The sequence below is a fragment of the Vidua chalybeata genome, chromosome 4 (genome assembly GCF_026979565.1).
Source record: "Vidua chalybeata isolate OUT-0048 chromosome 4, bVidCha1 merged haplotype, whole genome shotgun sequence".
Lineage (NCBI taxonomy): Eukaryota > Metazoa > Chordata > Aves > Passeriformes > Viduidae > Vidua > Vidua chalybeata.
Window position 1 is genome coordinate 72598666 of NC_071533.1, and position 24741 is coordinate 72623406.

Below are 24741 nucleotides of genomic sequence, written 5' to 3' on the forward strand. Positions count from 1 at the left end.
GGTGTTCCCAGCTCTGGGTGACCCCAGCTGTGGCTGATCCCAGCTCTGGGTGACCCCAGCTCTGGGTGACCCCAGCTCTGGGTGACCCCAGCTCTGGGTGTTCCCAGCTGTGGCTGATCCCAGCTCTGGGTGATCCCAGCTCTGGGTGATCCCAGCTCTGGGTGACCCCGGGCTCTGGGTGACCCCAGCTGTGGCTGATCCCAGCTCTGGGTGACCCCAGCTCTGGGTGACCCCAGCTCTGGGTGATCTCCAGTTCTGGGTGACCCCAGCTCTGGGTGACCCCAGCTGTGGCTGATCCCAGCTCTGGGTGATCTCCAGCTCTGGGTGACCCCAGCTCTGGGTGACCCCAGCTCTGGGTGATCTCCAGCTCTGGGTGACCCCAGCTCTGGGTGACCCCAGCTCTGGGTGACCCCAGCTCTGGGTGACCCCAGCTCTGGGTGATCCCAGCTCTGGGTGACCCCAGCTCTGGGTGCTCCCAGCTCTGGGTGACCCCAGCTGTGGGTGATCCCAGCTCTGGGTGACCCCAGCTGTGGATGATCCCAGCTCTGGGTGATCCCAGCTCTGGGTGATCCCAGCTCTGGGTGATCCCAGCTCTGGGTGACACCAGGCTCTGGGTGTTCCCAGCTCTGGGTGACACCAGGCTCTGGGTGTTCCCAGCTCTGGGTGACCCCAGCTCTGGGTGTTCCCAGCTCTGGGTGACCCCAGCTCTGGGTGATCCCAGCACTCCCCTGTGCCCTGGGCTCACTCCCCAGTCCCGGGCTGGGTGCAGCTGCCACCTGTGCTGGTGACAGGGGCCAGCGCCTGCTCCTGCCCACAAAAAGATCTTTTATAACTCTGCCCAGCCCCAGCTGCTGCTCCCAGCACGGCCTGGCCAGGCCCCACAGCCGGCTGACATTCCCGGTGGGAGGCAGGGGCACTCCTGCCCGGCAGAGGGGAGGGTGAGGAGAAATGTCCCACTCTGGGGAGGAGCCACGCTCTGCTGGGGACACCGGTCCCGTCTGTGCCTGGGATGTGTCCTGTCTGTGCCCTGGGATCTGTCCTGATCTGTGCCCTGGGATCTGTCCTGTCTGTGCCTGGGATCTGTCCTGATCTGTGCCTGGGATCTGTCCTGTCTGTGCCTGGGATCTGTCCTGTTTGTGCCCTGGGATCTGTCCTGTTTGTGCCCTGGGATCCGTCCTGATCTGTGCCTGGGATCTGTCCTGTTTGTGCCTTGGGATCTGTCCTGTTTGTGCCTGGGATCTGTCCTGACCTGTGCCCTGGGATCTGTCCTCTTTGTGCCTGGGATCTGTCCTGATCTGTACCCTGGGATCTGTCCTGATCTGTGCCTGGGATCTGTCCTGTTTGTGCCTGGGATCTGTCCTGACCTGTGCCCTGGGATCTGTCCTGTTTGTGCCTGGGATCTGTCCTGATCTGTGCCTGGGATCTGTCCTGTCTGTGCCTGGGATCTGTCCTGATCTGTGCCCTGGGATCTGTCCTGATCTTTGCCCTGGGATCTGTCCTGTCTGTGCCTGGGATCTGTCCTGATCTGTGCCCTGGGATCTGTCCTGTCTGTGCCTGGGATCTGTCCTGTCTGTGCCTGGGATCTGTCCTGTCTGTGCCCTGGGATCTGTCCTGTCTGTGCCTGGGATCTGTCCTGTTTGTGCCCTGGGATCTGTCCTGTTTGTGCCTGGGATCTGTCCTGATCTGTGCCCTGGGATCTGTCCTGTTTGTGCCTGGGATCTGTCCTGATCTGTGCCTGGGATCTGTCCTGATCTGTACCCTGGGATCTGTCCTGTTTGTGCCTGGGATCTGTCCTGATCTGTGCCTGGGATCTGTCCTGATCTGTACCCTGGGATCTGTCCTGTTTGTGCCTGGGATCTGTCCTGATCTGTGCCTGGGATCTGTCCTGACCTGTGCCCTGGGATCTGTCCTGATCTGTACCCTGGGATCTGTCCTGTTTGTGCCCTGGGATCTGTCCTGTTTGTGCCCTGGGATCTGTCCTGTTTGTGCCTGGGATCTGTCCTGACCTGTGCCCTGGGATCTGTCCTGATCTGTACCCTGGGATCTGTCCTGTTTGTGCCTGGGATCTGTCCTGTTTGTGCCTGGGATCTGTCCTGATCTGTGCCCTGGGATCTGTCCTGTCTGTGCCTGGGATCTGTCCTGTTTGTGCCAGGCTGCTGATTCCCAGCTGTGCAATGGATGGATGGATGGATGGATGATGGACAGAGGGATGGATGACGGATGGATGATGGATGGATGATGGATGGATGATGGATGGATGGATGGATGGATGGATGGATGATGGATGGATGGATGATGGATGGATGGATGGATGGATGGATGGACGGAGGGAGGGATGGATGATGGATGATGGATGGATGGATGGATGGATGGATGGATGGATGATGGATGATGGATGGATGATGGATGGATGGATGGATGGATGGATGATGGATGGATGGATGGATGGATGGATGGATGGATGGATGGATGGATGAGGGATGGATGGATGGATGGATGGATGATGGATGGATGGATGATGGATGATGGATGGATGATGGATGATGGATGGATGGATGATGGATGGATAATGGATGGATGATGGATGGATAATGGATGGATGGATGGATGGATGGATGGATGGATGGATGGATGGATGGATGGATGGATGGATGGATGGATGGATGGTGGATGAATGATGGATGATGGATAATGGATGGATGATGGATGCAGCCGCGGCAGGCGGGGGAAGCCTGGGAGCCGCCGAGCCGCGGGTCTGGTTCTCATTAAGCGGCCGGGCCGGGCCAAGAAACACAGCAATAAATAAGGGCGAACAAAGCCGCCCCCTCCCCGCCGCCCCCCGGCCGGGCCGGCCGCGCTCGGGGCTCCGCGGCGGGGGAGGGACCCGACGGCATAAAGAGGAGGAGGTCGGGCCGGAGGCGCCGAGTCGGGGCGGTGACAGCCCGGGAGCGGCGGCATGGCCGGGCCGGGCCCCCCCGGGCCCCGCCGGGGCTCGGCCAAGGGCTGGGGGCTGCGCCTCGCCCTCCTGGGGGTCCTGCTGGGGCTCCCCCCGCGGGGCCGGGCGGGGCCGGCAGGTAAGGGGGGCTGGGGATGGGGTGGGATGAGATAGGGGTGGGGATGGGATGGGATGGGATAGCGGTGGGGATGGGATGGGATAGCGGCGGGGATGGAATGGGATGGGGGCTCCCGGCTGCGCTCGCTCCCCCCGTGCCCCGGGGAGCCCCCAGACCCCGCGCTCGGCGGCTCCGCTCCCGTCCCGGCGCTCCGCGCTCGGCGCTGCCCCCGCAGGGTCCCGCTGGCCGGGGAGGGATGGGCTGGGGTCCGGCACCCCCGGCACAGGGACGGGGTCCCTCTCACCCCCCGGAGCCCCGGGGCCGCTCAGAGCCCCCGTGCCGTGGCCGCTCCCGCCCGTGGCTCTCGGGAAGGAGCTCGGGGTTTGGGCTGCCCTGCGGGTTTTGCCGTGAAACGTGGCTCGTTCCGTTGGTGAGGAAATAGAGATTTCCCCCAGAGGCTCCTATCACGTTTTAAATGGGAGCCGGAGGAGGAGAGGGGGGTGCCAGTCTCCCTTCGGCCGCCTGCAGCCTCTTCCTCACCCCTATTTCCTTCCCCAGCCATTCTAAGAAGTCAGGGCTGATGTTCCTCTACCCGAGCACATTTTTTGTTATTATTTTTTTCACTTCCGAGCTTTGCCGGGCTCTCGGCTGCTGCTTAGAGAAGTTTTCCAGCAACTCAAGAGAGCCGTGCAGCTGGGAGAGGAGCAGGGAGGGCGGTGGGGCCAAAGCTCTGCTTGGATAAAGAGAGGAGAAGGGAAAGCTGCCTGCTCCAGGGGGATCCCGCGCTCTGCGGGGCTCCTCCGGGGCTCCCCCAGTCCCACAGCTCGGGGTGCCAACATCCCAAACGCCAAAGCAGCGCTGTTCCCCACAACGCTCCCAAAAAGGGATGGGAATGAGTGTTTTCCAGGAAATCAAGGGAAGGGGGGTGTGGGAAACCCTTTCTGTGCTACATTTGGGTTTATTTGAGTTGGATTTTGGAGGCCCCGTCCCGTGCTCTGAGTCTCTCAGATTCCCAGCAAAAAACTACAAACAAAACAGTGGGAAATTTAAAATATCGTAACTTAAATCTCGTCTCTTAAATCTCCTCACTGAGGGATTTTTGGGACGTGGCCCGAAGCCCAGCCCAGCAGATCCATCCCATCCTCTCCCCAGCCGGCGTGGGAGAGAGCTGGGGCCGGGGCAGGCAGCAGCTCCCTGCCCTCGTCCCTGTGGGAATTCAAAGCACTGGGATTTATTCCTTTGCTCTGAAATGGGAGGGCACCAAACCCCACCGGAGCTGCTCCCCCGGCGCGGTTGACTCCGTGCCTCAGTTTCCCCACGGAAAATGAGCTCGTGTGTGGCTGGGGTGGAGGGCCTGGCTCCTGCTTTGGGAGGAGGTGAGGAGAAGGAAGCTGGGATGGTGCCACCCCTTATCTGCAGCTATTCCTGGAATCTGATTCCATGCTATATTTAATGGAACTGATTAAATACCTCGGGCGATAGCGCCGGGCGCTCCCGGGGGACAAAGGTGGCCGGGCGGGGTGACCTGATCCAAAAAGCTCCAGCAGCAGTTCCCAGCCCGTAACTCCACCTTTGTTTTCTTTTTGTCTTTCCAATAACTTCATCTTCCCTCGAGCCAAAGCCCTGGATCTGTGCAGGAACCAAAACAAGCCTATAAAATCACAGAGCCCCGAGCCCTGCTATTCCACTCTCTGAGTAAATAACTTCGCTGGGGAAGATAATTCCATCCAAGCTCTCCCTGACAGCATTTGGCATGGCAAGGTGGCCCAACCCTTGACATTTTTGTTCAGCCTCGTCCCCTCTCTGCAGCAGCTTCAGATTTTAATTTTTTGTTGTGTTGTCATCCAGGCTTAAGTCATCAGTGGCTGCTCCCTGTGCTGCAGTCAAATCCAGCCACATTGTTTAGGAAAGAAATAATCTTAGAAAGTCTGTCTGCCTTGGCTGGAGCCAAGGAATGGCTTGTGCTGCCTGCCCGGGGGGGCTGGGACAGCTCAGACAAACCCTGACAAGCCACAGCCCTCCGAGCTCCCCTGTCCCTTGCCCTGCCCCTGCTCCTGCTCCTGCTCCTGCTCCTGCTCCTGCTCCTGCTCCTGCTCCTGCTCTTTCTCCTGCTTCTGCTCCCGCTCCTGCTTCTTCTCCAGCTCCTTCTCCTGCTTCTGCTCCTGCTCCTGCTCCTTCTCCAGCTCCTTCTCCTTCTTCTGCCCCTGCTCCTGCTCCTTCTCCAGCTCCTTCTCCTTCTTCTGCCCCTGCTCCTGCTTCTTCTCCAGCTCCTTCTCCTGCTTCTGCCCCTGCTCCTGCTCCTTCTCCAGCTCCTTCTCCTTCTTCTGCCCCTGCTCCTGCTCCTGTCCCAGCTTCTTCTCCAGCTCCTTCTCCTGCTCCTGTCCCTGCCCCTGCTCCTTCTCCAGCTCCTTCTTCTGTCCCTGTCCCTGTCCCTGCCCCTGCTCCTGTCCCTGCCCCTGCTCCTGCCCCTGCCCAGCCCAGCCCAGGCCTGGCTGCAAAGGGCGTGGCTGGATTTGGGGTGATGGAACCACACTTCCCCCAAATCACAGAGCCATGGAGCAGTTTGGGTTGGAAGGGACCTCCAAGCCCCTCCAGTGCCACCCCTGCTATGGCAGGGACACCTCCCGCTGTCCCAGGCTGCTCCCAGCCCAGTGTCCAGCCTGGCCTGGGACATCCAGGGATCCAGGGCAGCCACATCTCCCACATGCCAGCTGCTTCTCCAGGGTGGAGATTCAGGGGATTTAGGCCTCTGTTCTGGGACCTGGGTGGGAGCAATGCTCCTGGGAGCCTTCAGGATTAAGGCTGAGCCAGCGGTGAGGGGCTGGGCTGGGGAGGGGGTGGCGCTGCCCTTGTGCTGGTGTGCATCCCCTGAAACACCCGAGAGGAGGCTGCGGATGCTGGTGCTCAGCTCTGTCCCTTCCCAAGTTCCCGTGCTGTGGCTGTGGAGGAGCTCCAGCTCTCGAGGGTCTGTTCAGCAGGTCTTCTCTTCCCCAGGGCCACTGTCCCACGGAGAACGGGTCACCCCACACTGGCTCCTGGGGGGCCGTGCCCGGAGAGCCATCAGCCTGCAGGAGCAGGTAAGGGCACAGCTGCTCCAGCTGCCTCCTCTGCCCAGAGTCCTCCTGGTGGGACACCATGGAGGCCTTGAGCCTGCAGGATCCACGGGCAGCGTGTGGAGCTGCAGGATCCATGGGCAGGGTGTGGAGCTGCAGGATCCATGGGCAGGTTGGGAGTTGCAGGATCCACGGGCAGGGTGTGGAGCTGCAGGATCCATGGGCAGGTTGGGAGCTGCAGGATCCACGGGCAGGGTGTGGATTTCAGATCCATGAGCAGGTTGGGAGTTGCAGGATCCATGGACAGGGTGTGGATTTCAGGATCCATGAACAGGGTGTGGATTTCAGATCCATGGGCAGGGTGTGGATTTCAGGATCCATGAGCAGGTTGGGAGCTGCAGGATCCATGAACAGGGTGTGGATTTCAGATCCATGAGCAGGTTGGGAGTTGCAGGATCCATGGACAGGGTGTGGATTTCAGGATCCATGGGCAGGGTGTGGATTTCAGATCCATGGGCATGGGTTTCAGGATCTATGAGCAGGTTGGGAGTTGCAGGATCCATCACCATCCTCAGGTGATGAAGAGGGAAAGCAGAGGATGCAGCAGTGAGTTAATTAAACACGGTGTTAATGAGTGCTGGGCAGGAGGAGGATGGCCAGGAGCTGCAGGGGGAGTGGAAGGGAGCTGGAGAGCTCGGAGAGAGGAGCTGGAGGTGATCTGTCAGCTCCTGGTTTGGCTGGGATCGGAGGAGCAGCCAAGGGAAAGTGCTGCCAGATTTGGGAGCAGTGCCCTGCAGGGAGCAGAGGACATCTCCTCCCAGGGCTGTCACCCTCTCCCTGCCACCCCTGCTGTCCCCACATCCCTGCATGAGGTGCCTGTGGCCACCCTGGCCAGGGCTTGGCCCCTTGCCCTCCGGGAGGGTCTGGGGGCTCCTTTGGGCAGGTCCAGCCCTTCCAGCTCTGATTCAGAGCTCCGAGGGGCTGCTCTGCTTGGGAGCCGAGCTGAGAAGACTCTGCTGGGAGGGGCCTCTGGTGGCATCTCACCTGAGGTGGTCCAAGCCAGCCCTCCTCGCTCCAGGAGATGCCAAAGGCGGAGCCAGCTGGGCTCGGGAGGGGGCTTGGTGCTGCCCTGGCTCTCCCAGGGGCCGGGCCATGCCTTTTCCAGGGGAGCCTGGGCTGGCTGCTCCTGCAGGAGCTGGAAGGGCCCGTGTGGGTGCTGTGCTCGGCCTGGAGAAATGTCCCCTCCCCGGAGAAATGTCCCCTCCCCGGCGGGCAGCCCCGGCTCCGTCTATATTTAAGCTGGAAGCCATTTGAGCTGGGAACACATGGCAGGGCAGGTTTATTTCTGCTCCTGCCAACACCCCGGTGCCCCAGGGGCTGCCGGGGGGTGCAAACCGCAGCCGGGGCATTCCGGGGGATGCGGAGCCCGGGGGACTCCGGGGCCGGGGTGGCCGGGCAGGTCCCGCCGTGTTTCCCGGCATCTGCGGTGCCTGCAGCCCCAGCCAGCCTGGAACAAGGAGCCTCCTGTTCCCGGCAGGGGAAGGAGGGGAGGGGGGCGTGCTCGGTGCTGCAGCGGGGAGGCTCTGTGGGGGAGGGATGGGGGCAACCAGGCAGGGGACGGGGCAGAGCCCCACACCGGCCCTTTTGCCCCGCTACTGCTGACGCTCGTATTTTCAGGATCAGTTTAGGCCGTTGTGCCCCCAGCCCGTCTCCTCCTGCCCTCCAGCAAAGATGCTGGAAATGAACACGTCTGTGGGGAGGCCCGCAGCCCGCTCTGCCCGCAGGCAGCATCCCGGACCGCGGGATGGCGGCTTCCAGCCCGGTGACCCCCGGGCTCCTGCATCCCTGCCCTGGGGCTGCTCCTCGTGCAGCGCTGGGATGCTCCGGCCGTCCCCCGGACCCTGGGGACATCGCCGTGCCTCCCTTCCCCCCGCAGCGAGGTCGGGCCAGCGGCAGGAGGGTGCCGGTGGCCCCGCGGTGCCACCGTGTGCGGGCTGGCAGCGCTGGGTGGCCCTGCCCTGCCCCGGCCCCCTGCCCTGCCATTGTTCGGGCCGAGCTCCCCGGGCTCCCGGCGCACGTGGAAGTCATTCGGGAGAGCCGGCAGGAGGTCCTGGGGATCCGCACTGCAAACAGCTCCCGCGGCAGCGCTGGCCGGGCTGGGGGCTGCCCGCAGCCTGCTCCTCCTGCTCCTGCCCGGGGATGGGGGGCAAAGGCTGCCCGGGCTGCCGCGGGGCTTTTCCAGCCCTCCAGAGATGGAAATGGGGTCGTACCCAGCCCTCTGCCCTGGGCATCCCCCCGGTATCCAGCCCTGTCCCACCCGGAGCCTGCTCAGCCCTGGGGCTGCCTCTTTCCCTTCCCTTTGGAATTGCTTTCTCCCAGGTGCGGTTTCTTGCTGCAATGGCTTCCCACTGCCAGAGGGCAGGGCAGGATGGGATATTGGCAAGGAATTCCTGGCTGGGAGGGTGTGAGGCCCTGGCACAGGGTGCCCACAGCAGCTGAGGGTGCTCCTGGATCCCTGGCAGTGCCCAGGGCCAGGCTGGACAGGGCTGGAGCAGCCTGGGACAGTGGGAGGTGTCCCTGCCTTGGCAGGGTGGGATGGGATGCTCTTGAGGGTCTCTTCCATGCCAAACCCTTCTGGGATCTTGAGGACCGAGGAAAGCCCAGGCACAGGAGCTCCTCAGCTTCCATCCAGGTCTCTGGCATCCCATCCCTGTGCAGGGACAGCCCCTGGCACCGATGGAGCTTCCTTCCACCCGCTGCCTCCCCTCACAGCTCGGGAGGTGTCTCCCTGTCCCGGGGTGGCCATTCCCTTCCTCCTCCCTGCTGAACGGGCCGCAGAGCTGGAGCACTCCGTGCTCTCAGGGTGGCACTCCCGTCCTCGGCCCCTCCCGGGCTCTCTGCACACCGCGGGGAGGTCCCGGCCCTGCCCTGGAGCAGGAGGGGAGGGGAGGGGAAGGGAGGGGAGGGGAGGATCAGGCTGCCCGCGGTGGTTCGGATGTGCTGCAGGTGCCGAGGGCACTCCCTGCCCTGCTCCCTTTCCCCCTTCTTTTCCCCTTTTCCCCTTCTTTTCCCCTTTCCCCCTTCTTTTCCCCATTCCCCCTTTTCTGCTTCTTTTCCCCCTTTCCCCTTTTCCCCTTCTTTTCCCCTTCTTTCCCCTTCTTTTCCCCCTTTCCCCTTTTCCCCTTCTTTTCCCCTTCTTTTCCCTTCTTTTCCCTTCTTTTCCCTTCTTTTCCCTTCTTTTCCCCATTCCCCTTCTTTTCCCCCTTTCCCCTTTTCCCCTTCTTTCCCCTTCTTTTCCCTTCTTTTCCCTTCTTTTCCCCTTTTCCCCTTTCCCCGTGCTGGGCATGGCTGCACTGAGCAAACCCTGCCAGCTTGGCTATGAACCAGCCCCAGCCCTGGCCCTGCCTGCAGGGCCTGCTGCCCTCATTCCTGACTCCCAGGGGTGCTTTTCCAGAGAGCAGCGGGCAGAGCCAGAGGCTCGTCCGTGGGTGCTGCTGCCCGAGCCGTGCTCCTCCAGGCCCAGCGCTGGCCCCCGCCTGCCTGGGGAGGCCCTGGCACGGCCCAGCTGCTCCAGCAGCTGCAGATCCCATCAGCAGATCCTCCACGGAGCATCTCCCGGTAACCTCCATCCCCCACGTGTCCTCCCCGTCACATCCGGGCTCGGGAGCTTCCGCGGGGGCTCGGGGCGTGTGGAGCTGCCTGAGCTGATGGAGCTGAGCTCTGGGACTTGGCTTGGGTGATTTCCCAGGGAACTTGGTGCTCCCTGAGCCCCTCTCCTGGAGCGGGAGCTTCCCAGCAGGGCTGGAGGCAGCCTGGATGAGCAGGATGGCCGGGAGCTGTGGGGAAATGGGGAAGAGCAGCTCAGCGCCCTTGGCCCTCTGCAAAGAGCCCTGGGGTTTTTCTCATCAATGGAGTGAAAAGTAAAACCAGACTCGACTTGGACCTGGAGGGTCCCTGGGCCAGCCACGGGCTGGGGCCTGGCCAGGGCAGAGTCATCCCAGCTGCAATGCCATCATTCCAGCCCCTGTGGGACTGGCTGTGCTGGGATGTCCTGGAGAGGGGCCACCCCTGCACCTGCAGCCTCGGCAGGGACTGAGGCACTCTGTCCATGGGGGCTGGAGGAAGGAGATGGGGGAGCAAGAGGAGCCTGGCAAGGGGCTGGAGCCCAGGACGATGCTGGAACCTGTGAGGGCTGCTGGGACCCAGGAGGATGCTGGAGCCTGGGAAGTGGTGGAGCCCAGGACGATCATCCTGGAGCTTGGAATGTGCTGGAGCCTGGGGTGATGCTGGAGCCTCGAATGATGCTGGAGCTTGGAATGTGCTGGAGCCTGAGGTGATGTTGAAGCATGGGATTATATTGGAGCCTGGGATGATGCTGGAGGCCAGGATATTGGAGCCTGGGATGATACTGATGTTTGGGATGTTGCTGGAGCTTGGAATGTGCTGGAGCCCAGGACAGTGCTGGAGCACAGGATTATGCTGCACTTTGGGATGATGCTGGAGCCTGAGACAATGGCAGAGCCCGGGATGATGCTGGAGTTGGGAATGTTCTGGAATCCAAGATGATGCCGGAGTTAGGAATCCAGGATGATGCTGGACCTTGGGATGATGCTGATGCCTGGTAAATTGCTGCAGCCTAGGCTGATATTGGAACCTGGGGTGATGCTGGAGCCCTGGAGGATGCTGGGCCTTGGAATGGTGCTGGAGCCAAGGATGATGCTGGAACCTGGGATGATGCTGGGAATGTTCTGGAATCCAGGATGATGCTGGAACTTGGGATGATGCTGGGAATGTTCTGGAATCCAGGATGATGCTGGAACTTGGGATGATGCTGGAGCCAGGGGTGATATTGGAACCTTGGATGATGCTGGGAATGTTCTGGAATCCAGGATGATGCTGGAACTTGGAATGGTGCTGGAGCCAGGGATGATGTTGGAACCTGGAATGATGCTGGGAATGTTCTGGAACCCAGGATGATGCTGGAACTTGGGATGGTGCTGGAGCCAGGGATGATATTGGAGCTGGAAGATGCTGGAGCAGGAGGATAGCTGGGGGTGATATTGGAACCTGGGATGATGCTGGGGATGTTCTGGAATCCAGGATGATGCTGGAACTTGGAATGGTGCTGGAGCCAGGGATGATGTTGGAACCTGGAATGATGCTGGGAATGTTCTGGAACCCAGGATGATGCTGGAACTTGGAATGGTGCTGGAGCCAGGGATGATGTTGGAACTGGAAGATGCTGGAGCAGGAGGATGCTGGAGTGCAGGCAGGAGCTGACCCTGGATCATTCCCAGTGCAGATCCGGGCAGGAGCGCTGGGGCCCAGCTCCCTGGCACGCCCGAGGCACGAGGAGCAGTGTTCAATCAGTGCAGTCACCTTGCCTGGCCTCGGAGCTGGTGCTGGACTCCTGCCTGGCACAAGTGCTGCCCACATTCCTCTTTCCCTATTTTTACTGCTGCTGATCCCTCCAGGAGCTGCACTGGGCCCGTCCCAGCTGCAACCAGGATCCATGCCCTGCTCCCCATCACCCCTCCAGGAGTTCTCAGAGGAAACTGAGGCACGGGGAAGAGGAGAGCTTGTGGTGCATCCCCTCATGGGGAGGGGAAGCACGTCCCACCAGCAGCCGTTTGTTTTCCAGCCTTTGGCAGCCCGGGAGATGGGATGGGAGCTGCCAGTGCCGGGAGAGCCCTGGACACGCACGTGTCCCTTTAAGACGGCAGCTGGGAAAGAACATTGTGCCAGTAACGGCTCTCGAGTCGAGGCAGGGAGTAATTGCTGGGGAATTCTAAACCGGGAAGGAGCCGGCCGGGACTTGGGGGGGAGGAGGAGGAGGAGGAGAGGGCTGCAGAGAGCGGGTGCTGGGGAGATCAGAGACGGGGAGAAAAAAAAAGGGAGGGCAAGAGCCGGGGGAAAGGAGGGAAACGGCAAGAAAAATGTACAGACCATGTTTGGCCAGAGAGCGATGTTTGTACAAGATCATGTTCCAAAAATACCGCCTGTTCCCAGCGCCGCCGGAGGAGGGGATGGAGCCCCTGCCCGGCTGCCTGGCGGCTCCGCGGGGCCCCGGTCGGGCCGGGCACCGGGGCCCTGCTGCGGCCGGCCCGGCCCGGGGGGACTCGCCGGGAGATGTCGGAGCCGGGGCCTCGCCTCCCTCTGCTCCGGGGCTGTTTGCTTAGGGCGCTGCGGCTGCTCGCCTTTTTTGGAGCTGGGCAGACGGAGCCGGAGGCGGAGTGGGGCTCAGCCAGCCTGGCTGCAGCTCCATCCCCGTTCCAGCTCCATCCTCGTTCCGGCTCCATCCCCGTTCCAGCTCCATCCTCGTTCCGGCTCCATCCCCGTTCCAGCTCCATCCCCATTCCGGCTCCATCCCCGTTCCAGCTCCATCCCTGTTCCCGGTTCCAGCCCCATTCCCCGTTCCAGCCCCGTTCTGGCTCCATCCCCGTTCTGGCTCCATCCCCGTTCCCAGCTCCATACCCATCCCCGTTCTGGCTCCATCCTGGCTCCATCCCCGTTCCCGGCTCCATCCCCGTTCCACCTCCATCCCCGTTCCGGCTCCATCCCCGTTCCAGCTCCATCCCTGTTCTGGCTCCATCCCCGTTCCACCTCCATCCCCGTTCCAGCTCCATCCCCGTTCCGGCTCCATCCCCGTTCCAGCTCCATCCCTGTTCTGGCTCCATCCCCGTTCCGGCTCCAACCTCGTTCCAGCTCCATCCCTGTTCCGGCTCCATCCCCGTTCCAGCTCCATCCCCATTCCAGCTCCATCCCTGTTCCAGCTCCATCCCCGTTCCGGCTCTGTCCCTGTTCTGGCTCCATCCTGACTCCATCCCCGTTCCCGGTTCCATCCCCGTTCCTGGTTTCAGCCCTGCATTCTGGCTCCATCCCGGCTCCATCCCCGTTCCTGGCTCCATCCCCGTTCCCGGCTCCATCCCCGCATCCCGCCTGGCGGGAGCAGCACCTCGCTGTCCTCTGGAACTGAGCCCAGCCCCAAGCCGTGAATCACCCAGCTCTGCCCCCTCCCTGCTGCCTTCCTTGTGTTCCAGCTGCAAAGCTGTGATGCCAAGAGCAGCCAGAGCCGGGGCCTTGTGGGGACAGCTCCTTCCTCTGTCCCCTTTCCCTCCAGAGCCGGGAAAACCACCCCAGGCCCGTGGCCACGGCCAGGTGAAGGGGGCCCGTGGGGCTGGCAGCCCGCTGAGCTCCCTGTGTGCTTCACGGATGGGGAGGGACTGAGGGGACCTCAGGCTCAGGGCCAGTCCAGGCCACGGCCAGCAGGCAGGGCCATGCTTTCGGTGTCCCCAGCGCTGGGGATGGGTGTGGGGACACAGGGAAGGGCAGCACTTCGGGGCTCTAGCCCATCCTGCCACACACAGCTGGGCCGAGCTGGGCTGGATCCAAAGCCAGGTCCCCACTGAACTCCCTCCGAAGAGAGGGAATGAGTAAAACCACCGGCATCCTGGGGAAGCTGAGTCAGTGTTTCCTTTCTCTGCCCGCTATTCCGAGGTATTTTTAACGGCCCTCATCCGGTGCCCGGGGCGTTGGTGGTGATTTCCATCCCCCCAGGGTGCCCGGGCGTACCGGACCTCCCAGGGCTGAGGCCCCTTTCCCTGGATCAGCCTCTCCCGTGAGGCAGAGCCGTGGTGGATGGAGCACGCAGAGCCCCTGCTCAGGATGCTCCTGGCGCTGCTCCTCGTCCCGGGTCCCGTCCTGCTCTCCCTTGCTGCCTCTCCCTGGGGAAGCTGCCAGCAGAGCGGGGACTTGCTGCCTCATCCCTGCATCTCCTGTGAATGCTCTGTTATCCCTGCTGGCCGGGAATCCAGGGAGATCGCCTTCCCCGTGGCAGGGGCGCGGTGGGTGGAGGAGACGCGGGGAGGAGATGCGGGGATGCCCCTGGAGCTGGGAGCAGAGGAAGGTTCTGGCACAGGGATCCTTGCTGACCCCGTTCCCTCCTTTCCCTGCAGGTGCCGGCACCTGCCCGGGCAGAGGTGGCTGTGACGGCCGAGGGCAAAGAGCTCGTGCTGGTGCTGGAGAGGAACCAGTGAGTGGCGGGGCTGGGACTGGGGAGGGGACACTGGGGGTCGCTGCCAGGGGCCCACCTGGACCGGCAGCGTTCTGGCCACCCTGTCCAGCAGGGGAAGGGACAGCCCAGGGTGGCTCCATTTGGGCTGAAATGCTCCTTTTGCCACCTTGGTCACCTCTTTCTGGGCTCCTTCCCTGGTTCACTTTGGATGCAGGTGGCAGCAGCAGCACCTGTCCCCTGTCTCCTGTCCCCTGTGCCACTCACCCAGCCTGGCCTCCCCTGGGACAAGGACAGAACTTGTGTCCATCTGCCCTCCTTGTCCCTCTGCCTGAGACCTCGTGGCATTTTACAGAATCCCAGAATCCCAGAGTGGTTTGGGTTGGAAGGGACCTTGCAGATGCAGTGCCACCCCTGTCATGGGCAGGGACACCCATGGCAGGGACCTGCCATCCCCTGGGACCTGCTCCAGGCCCTGTTCAGCCTGGCCTTGGACATTGCAGGGCTGGGGCAGCCCCAGTTCTCTGTCCCTTGGTGGGTTTGTGTCCCGTGGTGAGCAGGGCAGAGCTGACCCCTCTGCTTCTGCTGCTGCCTCTCCCCAGCAGCTGTGGGAGGCTGGTCCTGGCAGAATCCCCTTCCTGCTGCTGGTGGGGTCCAAACGCAGCCCCCACGGTGTCCCCCAGGGCCCCCAGTGCCAGCAGGGGAGCTTCTGGTGTGCAGGAAGGGGAACTGGGGGTCCCTCTGCACATGTGGGGGCTGTGGGCAGTGGGGCTGGAAGCTGATGAGCAGAGCTTAGCCCTGGCTCTGGCTGTGCTCCAGGCCTGGCCACCCTGAGTGTCCTCTGCTGCCCCTGGCTCTGCTCGGTGCCACTGCCCTGCTGGAGAGGGGCCAGGAGGGACAGGGGCAGCGCAGGGGGCTCTGGGGGCAGGAGGGTGAGCTCGGGGGATGGTGGCACAAAGGGGACCTGAGCACCCAGAGCAGCCCACAGCACCCAAGACTGGCTGTGGGGACAGTGTGGGGACACCCAAACTGCTGCCTCAGCCCTGTGAGCCTCTGGGCCAGTGAGGCCGGGCTAGACCTCAACTCTTCCTCCTGGCACTGGGAGATCTGCTGGGTCTCCAGGAGCGTCCTGGGGGTGTTTTCCTCACCCTGTTTGGTGGAGAAGGCTCATCCTGCCCTCCCTTCCCCAGGGCCTCTGCCCTGCCTGGAGGGGACATCCCGTGCCCTGGGGTCAGCCTGGGATGTGGCCGGCTCAGCCATCCCAGCCCGGTTCCCTGGGCATGGCAGGGGGCTTTGCCTTTCCCGTGTCCTCAGCCCACCTGTCCCTGTGCCCACCCTGTCCCCGTGCCCCCGCGCTGGCCAGGCCCTTGCCTTGCCAGCCCCCACGTGTCCCTGGCAGGAGCCAGACTGAGCTGCTGTCTCCTGTCTGAGCTGTGACTGCAGTCCCTGGTGCCAGCTCCTGCTCGCAGGAGGCTGGGAAGCCACAGACGTGCCCACAGTGACATTTCTGGGGCCACGCTGGCTGCAAAGCAGAAAGTGAGAGGCGGGAGGGCTATTCTGGGAGTGCTGCTGCTCTCTTCTCTTCCACAGAATCTAACCTTTGGGACGGGGCCAAACCCCAAAACTGAGGGCTAAACTGAGAGCAGGGCAAACCTGGCCCTTTGTCCTTCTCTGGGGGCTGAGCCTCTGCAGGGGTGCTGTCCTTCCACGGGGCCCTGCCAGCCCAGGGGTGACCTGCCAGCCCCACGGGGACCTGCCATCCCCTGGGACCTGCCACCCCCTGGGACCTGCCATGCCCTGGGACCTGCCACCCCCTGGGACCTGCCATGCCCAGGGCCCTGCCATCCCCTGGGACCTGCCATGCCCAGGGGACTGCAGGCTTCCAGCAGACACCCATCACCCTGGGATGTGGGCAAGGTCACACAGATCTGGGCAATGCAGGAAAACCCATCTTTTTCTTTTTCTTTTTCTTTTTCTTTTTCTTTTTCTTTTTCTTTTTCTTTTCTTTTTCTTTTTCTTTTTCTTTTTCTTTTTCTTTTTCTTTTTCTTTTTCTTTTTCTTTTTCTTTCTTTTTCTTTCTTCTTCTTCTTCTTCTTTTTGTTTTTCTTCTTCTTCTTTCTTCTTCTTTCTTCTTTCTTCTTCTTCCTGCAGCAGGAAGGGATGGGATGGGTTGGGATCCATGGGATGGGATGGGATATTGCAATGGGATGGCATGGCATGGCATGGGTCAGGTCATGCCTGGACCAGCCCCGGGAGGAGGTGGCCATAGCTGGAGGAAGCTGAGGCAGAGGGTAAAGGCAGGGCTGCAGCTTCCTAAAAGCAGCCTGAGCTTTCTCACAGTCACCTCAATATTTTCGGGGTCCCCACACCCCATTTGTTGGGGTGTTGCCTCTGGAGCGTCCCCCTCACTGTGCTGGGAGTGCAGTGACGTGTCCAGGGCAGTGTCAGAGACCCCAAACCTCCCACGGCCCCAGCTGAGCACGGGGCTGACCCCCAGCAGGATGCCTCTGCCAGGGCTTTACCCCTGGGGCTTGGTCCCTGTGGAGAAGCTGTCACCCCCCTGGCTGTTTGTCACCCCCTGGCTGTTTGTCACCCCCCTGGTTATTTGTCACCCCCTGGCTGTTTGTCACCCCCTGGCTGTTTGTCACCCCCCTGGCTGTTTGTCACTGCTGGGACAAGGTGGTCCCCGGGGTCCCTGGCAGGGAGTGGGGGCGCAGCCGGACTGCCCCATCCCAGAGCAGCACCCCAGGGCAGTTTGGACACCCCGGTTTGGGCACCCCGTCCTTGCCGAGGCACGAAGAGGGACATTGGACTGTCCCTGCTGCCACCCCTGTCCCTGCTGGCCATGGGCAGCCTCTGCTTGGGGTCACAGCAGTGACAGGGGCTCAGGGGATGTGTAGGTGGTTCAGGGGGGCTCAGGGGATGTGTAGGTGGTTCAGGGGGGCTCAGGGGGCTCAGGGGGATGTGTGGATGGTTCAGGGGGCTCAGGGCGATGTGTGGGTGGTTCAGGGGGGCTCAGGGGGCTCAGGGGATGTGTGGGTGGCCCAGCCGGGCTCAGGGGATGTGCGGGTGGTTCAGGGGGGCTCAGGGGATGTGCGGGTGGTTCAGGGGGGCTCAGGGGATGTGCGGGTGGTTCAGGGGGGCTCAGGGGATGTGCGGGTGGGCCCAGCCCGGCTCAGGGGATGTGTGGGTGGCCCAGCCCGGTTCAGGGGGCTCAGGGGGCTCAGGGGGATGTGCGGGTGGCCCAGCCCGGTTCAGCGGGCTCAGGGGATGTGCGGGTGGCCCAGCCGGGCCCGGGCTCAGGGGCTCGGTGCGTTGCTGTGCCGGGAGCCCTGGAGCAGCTGCCGGCTGCTGTCGCCGCTCTCCCCCCGCAGGCTGCTGGCTCCGGGCTACACGGAGACGCACTACAGCGAGCAGGGACAGCCCGTGACTGTGACCCCCAACCACACGGTGGGTGCCGGGGCGCGGGGCGCTCCCCTCCGCCTTTCGGGCTTTGGGCACTCGGGACGGAGCCGAACCGCACCGGCGCCTCGGCACAAAAACACGGCACAGCAGCCCCCCGTGGCCCCGCCGGCCGCTTGTCACCCTGGCAGCGCCGCGCCGGGCGGTGTCCCGGGCTGACCCCGGCTCCTCCCGCTCCTCTCCCGCTCCCGGTGCGGGGACACCGCTCGCCTGGCTGGGAAACGGAGAAGGGAGATGGGATGGGGGGGATGCAATAGGGGACATGGAATGGGGGAAATGGAAAAGGGGAGATGGAAAAGGGGAGATGGAAAAGGGGAGATGGAAAAGGGTGCTTTTCTGGGAGCAGCAGGCGGGGCCTGCTCAGGACGGCCCCCTCCCCTGTCTCTCTCCAGGAGCACTGTCACTACCACGGCCACGTCCGCGGCCACCGCCGCTCCTGGGTCGTGCTCAGCACCTGCTCGGGAATACGGTATGGGAGATAGGGAATGGGGAAACGGGAATGGGGACAGGGAATGGGGAATGGGGAATGGGAATGGGGAATGGGAATGGGGGAATGGGGAACAGGGAATGGGGGAACAGGGAATGGGGAAACAGGGAATGGGGAATGGGGAATGGGGAATGGGGACAGGGAATGGGGAATGGGGAATGGGGACAGGGAATGGGGGAACAGGGAATGGGGAATGGGGAATGGGGGAACGGGGAATGGGGGAACAGGGAATGGGGGAAAGAACAGGGAATGGGGCAATAGGGAATGGGGGAATAAGGAATGAGGGAACAGGGAATGGGGGAGGAATTGGGAATGAGGGAAGGAAGGAGTAGGGAATGGAGGAAGGAGCAGGGTATGGGGGAATCAGGACTGGAGGAAGGCAGGGTCGGTGGGCTGTGTAGCTGACAAAAGGTGGATGGATCCACTGCTCCCTCTCTCTGCAGGGATCCCCTTTGGGACCACCTGGAGCAGCACCAATGCTCCTGCTAGCCCAGCTCCAAATGCTTCATGGGGCTGATTTTCCCATGGCTCCCATCTTGTCCTTTTCCCACCCTTCACCCAGCCCCAGGACTGGGCAGGCTGGGGCAGGGACCATATTTCTGGCAGCATGAGCTTATTCCCAGGAATTTTATCCCTGGAGGGCCAAGTCCCTGCACCCCAGAGCAGCTGTCCCAGACCGAGCTTTGCTCCGTGCTCTGAAGGGGGGAGGTTTTGGTGCCCAGGGTTTATTTGTCCCTGGGGCTGTTTGGGCAGAGATCCCCAGCTCTTGTCCGTGCTCCCAGCTGATGTGCCACGAGTCTGTGGGGCCTCAGGGCTGGGGGAGCCCGGGCAGAAGCACCACGGGGGCCATCGGGGCTGTTCCCATCCCCAGGGGCCTCATAGTGCTGAGCAGCAACACCAGCTACTACCTGAGCCCCCTGGGGACCCCTGAGCCAGGCCTCCACCTCATCCACCGAGCAGAGCACCTGCCCATGCCGGGGGGCACCTGTGGGCACGGCCAGGACCTGGGCAGCACCATCGCTGGCATGGCCCAGCTCTTCCAGCCTCAGCACCCACGGGTAAATCCTCACAGGCGAATCCTCATGGATAAATCCTCACATGTGAATCCTCATGGGTAAATCCTCATGGATAAACCCTCATGGGTAAATCCTCATGGGTAAATCCTCATGGATAAATCCTCACGGGTGAATCCTCACAGGTGAATCTTCATGGGTGAATCCTCACGGGTAAATCTTCACGGGTGAATCCTCATGGATAAACCCTCATGGGTGAATCCTCACGGATAAACCCTCATGGGTAAACCCTCATGGGTAAATCCTCATGGGTGAATCCTCATGGGTAAACCCTCATGGGTAAACCCTCATGGGTAAATCCTCACGGGTGAATCCTCACGGGTAAATCCTCATGGATAAACCCTCATTGGTAAATCCTCATGGGTAAATCCTCATGGATAAATCCTCACGGGTGAATCCTCATGGATAAATCCTCACGGGTGAATCCTCATGGGTAAATCCTCATGGATAAACCCTCACGGGTAAACCCTCATGGGTAAATCCTCACGGGTAAATCCTCATAGGTAAACCCTCATGGGTAAATCCTCATGGGTAAACCCTCATGGGTAAATCCTCATGGGTAAACCCTCATGGGTAAATCCTCATGGGTAAACCCTCATGGGTAAATCCTCATTGGTGAATCCTCATGGGTAAACCCTCATGGATGAACCCTTATGGGTGAATCCTCATTGGTGAATCCTCACACGTAAATCCTCATGGGTAAATCCTCACGTGTGAATCCTCACGTGTGAATCCTCACGTGTGAATCCTCACGGGTGAATCCTCACGGGTAAATCCACTTGGGTAAATCCTCAGAGGTAAATTCTCACGGGTAAATCCACGCAGGATCTGTCCGGGGACAGGCAGGTGGGCTGGGAGGGGCTCCTGGCACTGCTGACAGCTCCCATGTCCCCGGCAGCTGGGCAGGCTGTGCAGGCAGGTGGGGTGGGAGCGTCTGTGTGGGTGGCTTGCGTGACTTGAGTTTGGGCAGGAGACCCCAGAGGATGCTTGGCTTTGGTCTCGATGCTGCATCTTACGGTGTGGGATATGACGTGAGGTCATTTGGAGCCACCCCCATGTTCTCTGTCACCTTGTGCCTCAGTTTCCCCTCTCAGCTGTCCCTCCTGAGCAGCTCTGTGGTGTCTGGAGGGTGCCCAGAGCCAAGGGCTGCCCCTCTTTGCTGAGCCCTGCGTCTGCCTGCAGGCCAGAAGGGATGCCTGGAGGACCATGAAGTACATGGAGCTCTTCATCGTTGCTGATCACACCCTGGTGAGTGCTGGGGGCCAGAAAACCAGGGTCCCTCTCTGTCTCTGCCCTGGATTTACCCCGTGACCCTTCCCCATCCTCATCTCTCTCCAGTACAGGAACCAGAACCTCAACCTGGGCCGCACCAAGCAGCGCATCGTGGAGATCGCAAACTACGTGGACAAGGTGAGGGACCTGCCAGACCTTGTGTGGCCCTCAGGGACTGTCCCCGTGGCACCAGGGCAAGGAATCACAGAATTATGGACTTGTTAAGGTCAGAAAGGGTCTTTAAGTCCTTCGAGTCCAATCAGTCCCCAGCACTGCCGAGGCCAATCCTCAAGTGCCACATGCACATGACTTTTAACCCCTTCAGGGATGGGGACTCCACCCCTCTCCTGGGCAGCTGTGCCAGGGCTTGGCCACCCAGGAAGGAGTTCAGGAGTTCTCTGAGCACGTGGTGGGAAGGGCTTTGTCACCCGTGGGCTGAGCTCAGCAGGGAAGCGCTCGCTGGCCCCTGCCCGGGATCATCTCTGGCAAAGAAGGGACACACTGAGGTGTTGTCACTGAATGTCCTCGTGCCACCCTGACTGGCTCCTGTGCCCACACCTGTGCCTGTGGAGCCCATGCTTGCAGGTGGGTTTGGGTCGGGTGTGTTCTGGAGTCACACAGCCGGAGGGAAACATGAAGGCCCAGTGGCTGCGACACGAAATAACTTACACACGTATGCTAAGATGTAAAAGAGGGGAAAGAGTGACAGGAGGGAATTTATTTTTGATCGTGTAATATATAGAATTCTAAAAGTGACAGTGGATTGGAGGATGAAATTGCTACTTCTCCAACTACACTGGTTAAACGAACAGTTCATCAATTTTCTCGCAAAGAAGAATGTAAAACAATTATTATATACACGACAGTGTGTGAGAATTGTAGTAGAAATATGTAAACATTAGAAGGTACAGAAAACTTTTAGAAGAACTTTAAAACTTTCAAAAGAACAGGGCGACAGGCCACCAGCGGTAACGCCACCCCAGGGAGGGAGGGTGCCCAGGGAATTCCAGCGCCCACGCCCCATTCCCCCTGCAGTTTTACAGGCTGCTGAACATCAAGGTGGCCCTGATCGGGCTGGAGGTGTGGACGGAGCGGGACCAGTGCGCGGTGAGCAGCGACGCCAACGCCACGCTCTGGGCCTTCCTGCAGTGGAAGAAGTCGCTGAGGGCGCGCAAGAAGCACGACAACGCCCAGCTGCTGACGTGGGTCCCTGGGCTGGGGACACCGGGGGGGGCTCCCAGCTGGGGCTGGGCACTCCTGACCCCCCCCCAGTGCTGAAGTGGCCCCTGTTCTCCTGCCCGGGCAGAGGGAAGACCTTCGGGGGCACCACCATCGGAATGGCCCCGCTGGAGGGGATGTGCAGCGCCGATAACTCCGGAGGGGTCAGCGTGGTAAGGGGGGCTGGGGGTGCCTGTGCCACCCCGGCCTGGTGGGCTTCTCCCTGGGGTTGGAGGAGCGGCCCCTGAGGCTGGGCGTGGGGTTGGGGTGCAGCCTGAAGGTGAGGGAGGATGCTGTAGCTCCTGACCCCCTCAGGTGTGGGCACAGGGGGTGAGAAGGGGCTGCTCAAGCTGTCCCACCCCCAGCTCCCAGCTGGCAGCAGCACTGGGAGCTCCTGTGCTGCTCCTGTCCCTCGTGCTGAGGAGCCCCTGCCAGTTCCCTGCTTCTGCTCTCTGAATTTCTGGGCTCATCTCTGCCCAGATAACTTCTCCTCCTCCTGATGGTGGCCCTGGGCATGGTGGGGTGGTCACGGTGGCCTTGGTGACACCTGATCCCTGGGCAGGGTGGTGGGGGGCACCCAGGTTTCTGGGTTTTGGGATGTGCCCTGGGTTGGCTCCAGCCAAGAGCTTCCCACCAGTCCCACACGGGACTATCAGGAGACCAAACCCCCCCTTCTGCCACGAGCCTTCCTCCAAGCCCTCCTGCCACGGCACCCGGCTGCATCCCGGGGCTGTGCGGTCCCTCCACGTGCCCAGCCCCACTCCCAGCTCTGGGTCAGCCCTGTCCCTCGCTGGCGGCTGCGGTGACACGTCCCTCCCTGGGCAGGACCACGCGGAGCAGCCCATCGGAGCCGCCGCCACCATGGCCCACGAGATCGGCCACAACTTCGGCATGGTCCACGACACCAAGGGCTGCTGCGTGGAGGCCACCCCCGAGCAGGGCGGCTGTGTCATGGCAGCAGCCACGGGGTGAGCACTGCTGGCCCTGGGCTGTGTCCCCGGTGCCCTGGGAGTGTCCCCGGTGCCCCAGCGGGTCCTGGTGCTGTGTGGGAGCTGGGCACGGAATGTTGTCACCTCTGCTCTGGAGCCAGGCTGGCAGAGCTGGGAATGCTCCCCTGGAGAAGGGAAGGCTCCAGGCAGAGCTCAGAGCCCCTTGCAGGGCCTGGAGGGGCTCCAGGAGAGCTGGAGAGGGACTGGGGACAAGGGACAGAGGGACAGGAGGCAGGGAATGGCTCCCACTGGGAAAGGGGAGATTGGGCTGGGATCTTGGCAAGGAATTGCTGGCTGGGAGGGTGGGGAGGGGCTGGGCTGGAATTCCCAGATTTGCTGTGGCTGCCCCTGGATCCCTGGCAGTGCCCAAGGCCAGGTTGGATCCACCTGGGATGTGGGAGGTGTCCCTGCCGTGGCAGGGGTGGCACTGGGTGGGTTTCATAATCCGTGTGGTTGGTGCCAGTTTCCTTTCCAGAGTCCTTCTCCCTTTGGGGTTCCCACCTCCTGAGTTCACCCTCACCCCAGATCTGCCTGCCCTGAGGAAAAGCAGCTGTTTATTCCCCCTTGTTTGAACCCACCTGCTCTTCCAATTAGGAAGGAGCAGTGGGACCCCACTTGTGGTTTCAGGGCTGCCAGACCCCGGCGTTGATCCCACAGGATTTAACCTCTGCCTGGGTGGATTGTGGTGGGGAAAAGCACATTTCTGACTCTGTTCAGCCTGTCCCTGTTTGCACAGCCATGTATATGAATATATATAAATAATATAGGGTACCTTGGCTTGCTCAGCCTCCATAACCCGCAGGCACTTACAGGTTTTCCTCCAGCTCAAGAGGTTTCAAAACCACTTTTATAAAATGTCCTCTGAGTCATCTTGAGAATGAGATGTCCTGATATGAAAATATTTTTCAGCTTTAGAGGAAATGAAACTGTTTCAGAGAAGGGGGAAATGCTTCCTTCTTCTTCATAAACCACTGAAACCCCACAAACGGTGAAATAGGAGAAGAATCTTGCTCAGAGGTTCTGTAGAAAATGAGTGTTTCTTCTGTTCCTCAGTTCCTTACTGAGTTCCTGCACATTGTAGGTGCTGACTATTTTATTTTTTGCTGCTCTCTGGGTCCTTTCTGGTGTTTCTTTTCCATATTTCTTTAATTTTAAGTGAATTTTCCCCCATCTCGGCTGTGGGGTGTTTCAGTGGCACAGGTGGTGTTTCCTGCTGCGGTTCAGTGAGAACAGGGAGGCGTTTGCTGCGGGCTGAGTGGGGAGCAGAGGGCCCTGCAGGTGTGGGGACCTGCCCGGGGGGTGGCTCGGGGGGGTCTGCGGTGGCAGAGGTGACATCTGCAGCAGCGCTGAGCTCACAGCTGGGGCTCACCCCTGGGGGTGCCAGGGTCAGGAGGGGTGCAGGGGGGGCTGATGTCCCAGGGGTGATGGACGGAGGCTCTGCCTGCCCCCCATCCCGTTCCTGAGGATTTGGGGTTCACAGTTGTCCCCTGGCTGTTGGTCTGGCTGTGCCAGCTGGGGTGGCAGATGTTCCTGGGCTCCGTGGGCAGTGGGGAGTCTGCTCTCGGGAGGGTTTGTGCCGGTTTGTCCCTGTCCTGAATTCCCAGTTCTCACTGATTTCCCACCTTCTCCCGCCCTGCTCCCCCCATCCCTGTGCTCCCGCTCCGTCCCACGCAGGCACCCCTTCCCCCGCGTGTTCAGCTCCTGCAGCAAGAGGCAGCTGGAGAATTACTTCCAGAAGGGAGGGGGAATGTGCCTCTTCAACCTGCCCGACACCAAGGACCTGGTGGTGGCACGGAAATGTGGCAACGGCTTCCGGGAGGAGGGAGAGGACTGCGACTGCGGGGAGGTGGAGGTACAGGGGGTCCTCCTGGGACGTGGAGGGACAGGGGGTCCTCCTGGGATGTGGAGGGACAGGGGGTCCTCCTGGGAGGTGGAGGTACAGGGGGTCCTCCTGGGATGTGGAGGGACAGGGGGTCCTCCTGGGAGGTGGAGGTACAGGGGGTCCTCCTGGGGCATGGAGGGACAGGGGATCCTCCTGGGACGTGGAGGGACAGGGGATCCTCCTGGGATGTGGAGGGACAGGGGATCCTCCTGGGATGTGGAGGGACAGGGGATCCTCCTGG

At 61.5% G+C, this 24741-nt stretch overlaps 1 protein-coding gene across 1 annotated transcript in view; it reads left to right on the top strand.

Moving 5' to 3' along the window:
- Positions 1–24741, top strand: part of ADAM33 (ADAM metallopeptidase domain 33) — a 37243-nt gene that overhangs the window by 1839 nt on the left and 10663 nt on the right. Inside the window, exons 2-13 of the mRNA XM_053941656.1 lie at positions 3002–3074; positions 6048–6130; positions 14062–14138; positions 17492–17567; positions 17972–18048; positions 18938–19124; positions 20322–20387; positions 20478–20549; positions 21447–21613; positions 21718–21802; positions 22455–22597; positions 24293–24470. Coding sequence (XP_053797631.1) covers positions 3002–3074; positions 6048–6130; positions 14062–14138; positions 17492–17567; positions 17972–18048; positions 18938–19124; positions 20322–20387; positions 20478–20549; positions 21447–21613; positions 21718–21802; positions 22455–22597; positions 24293–24470 — 1284 coding nt within the window. The remainder of the gene's footprint in view (positions 1–3001; positions 3075–6047; positions 6131–14061; positions 14139–17491; positions 17568–17971; positions 18049–18937; positions 19125–20321; positions 20388–20477; positions 20550–21446; positions 21614–21717; positions 21803–22454; positions 22598–24292; positions 24471–24741) is intronic.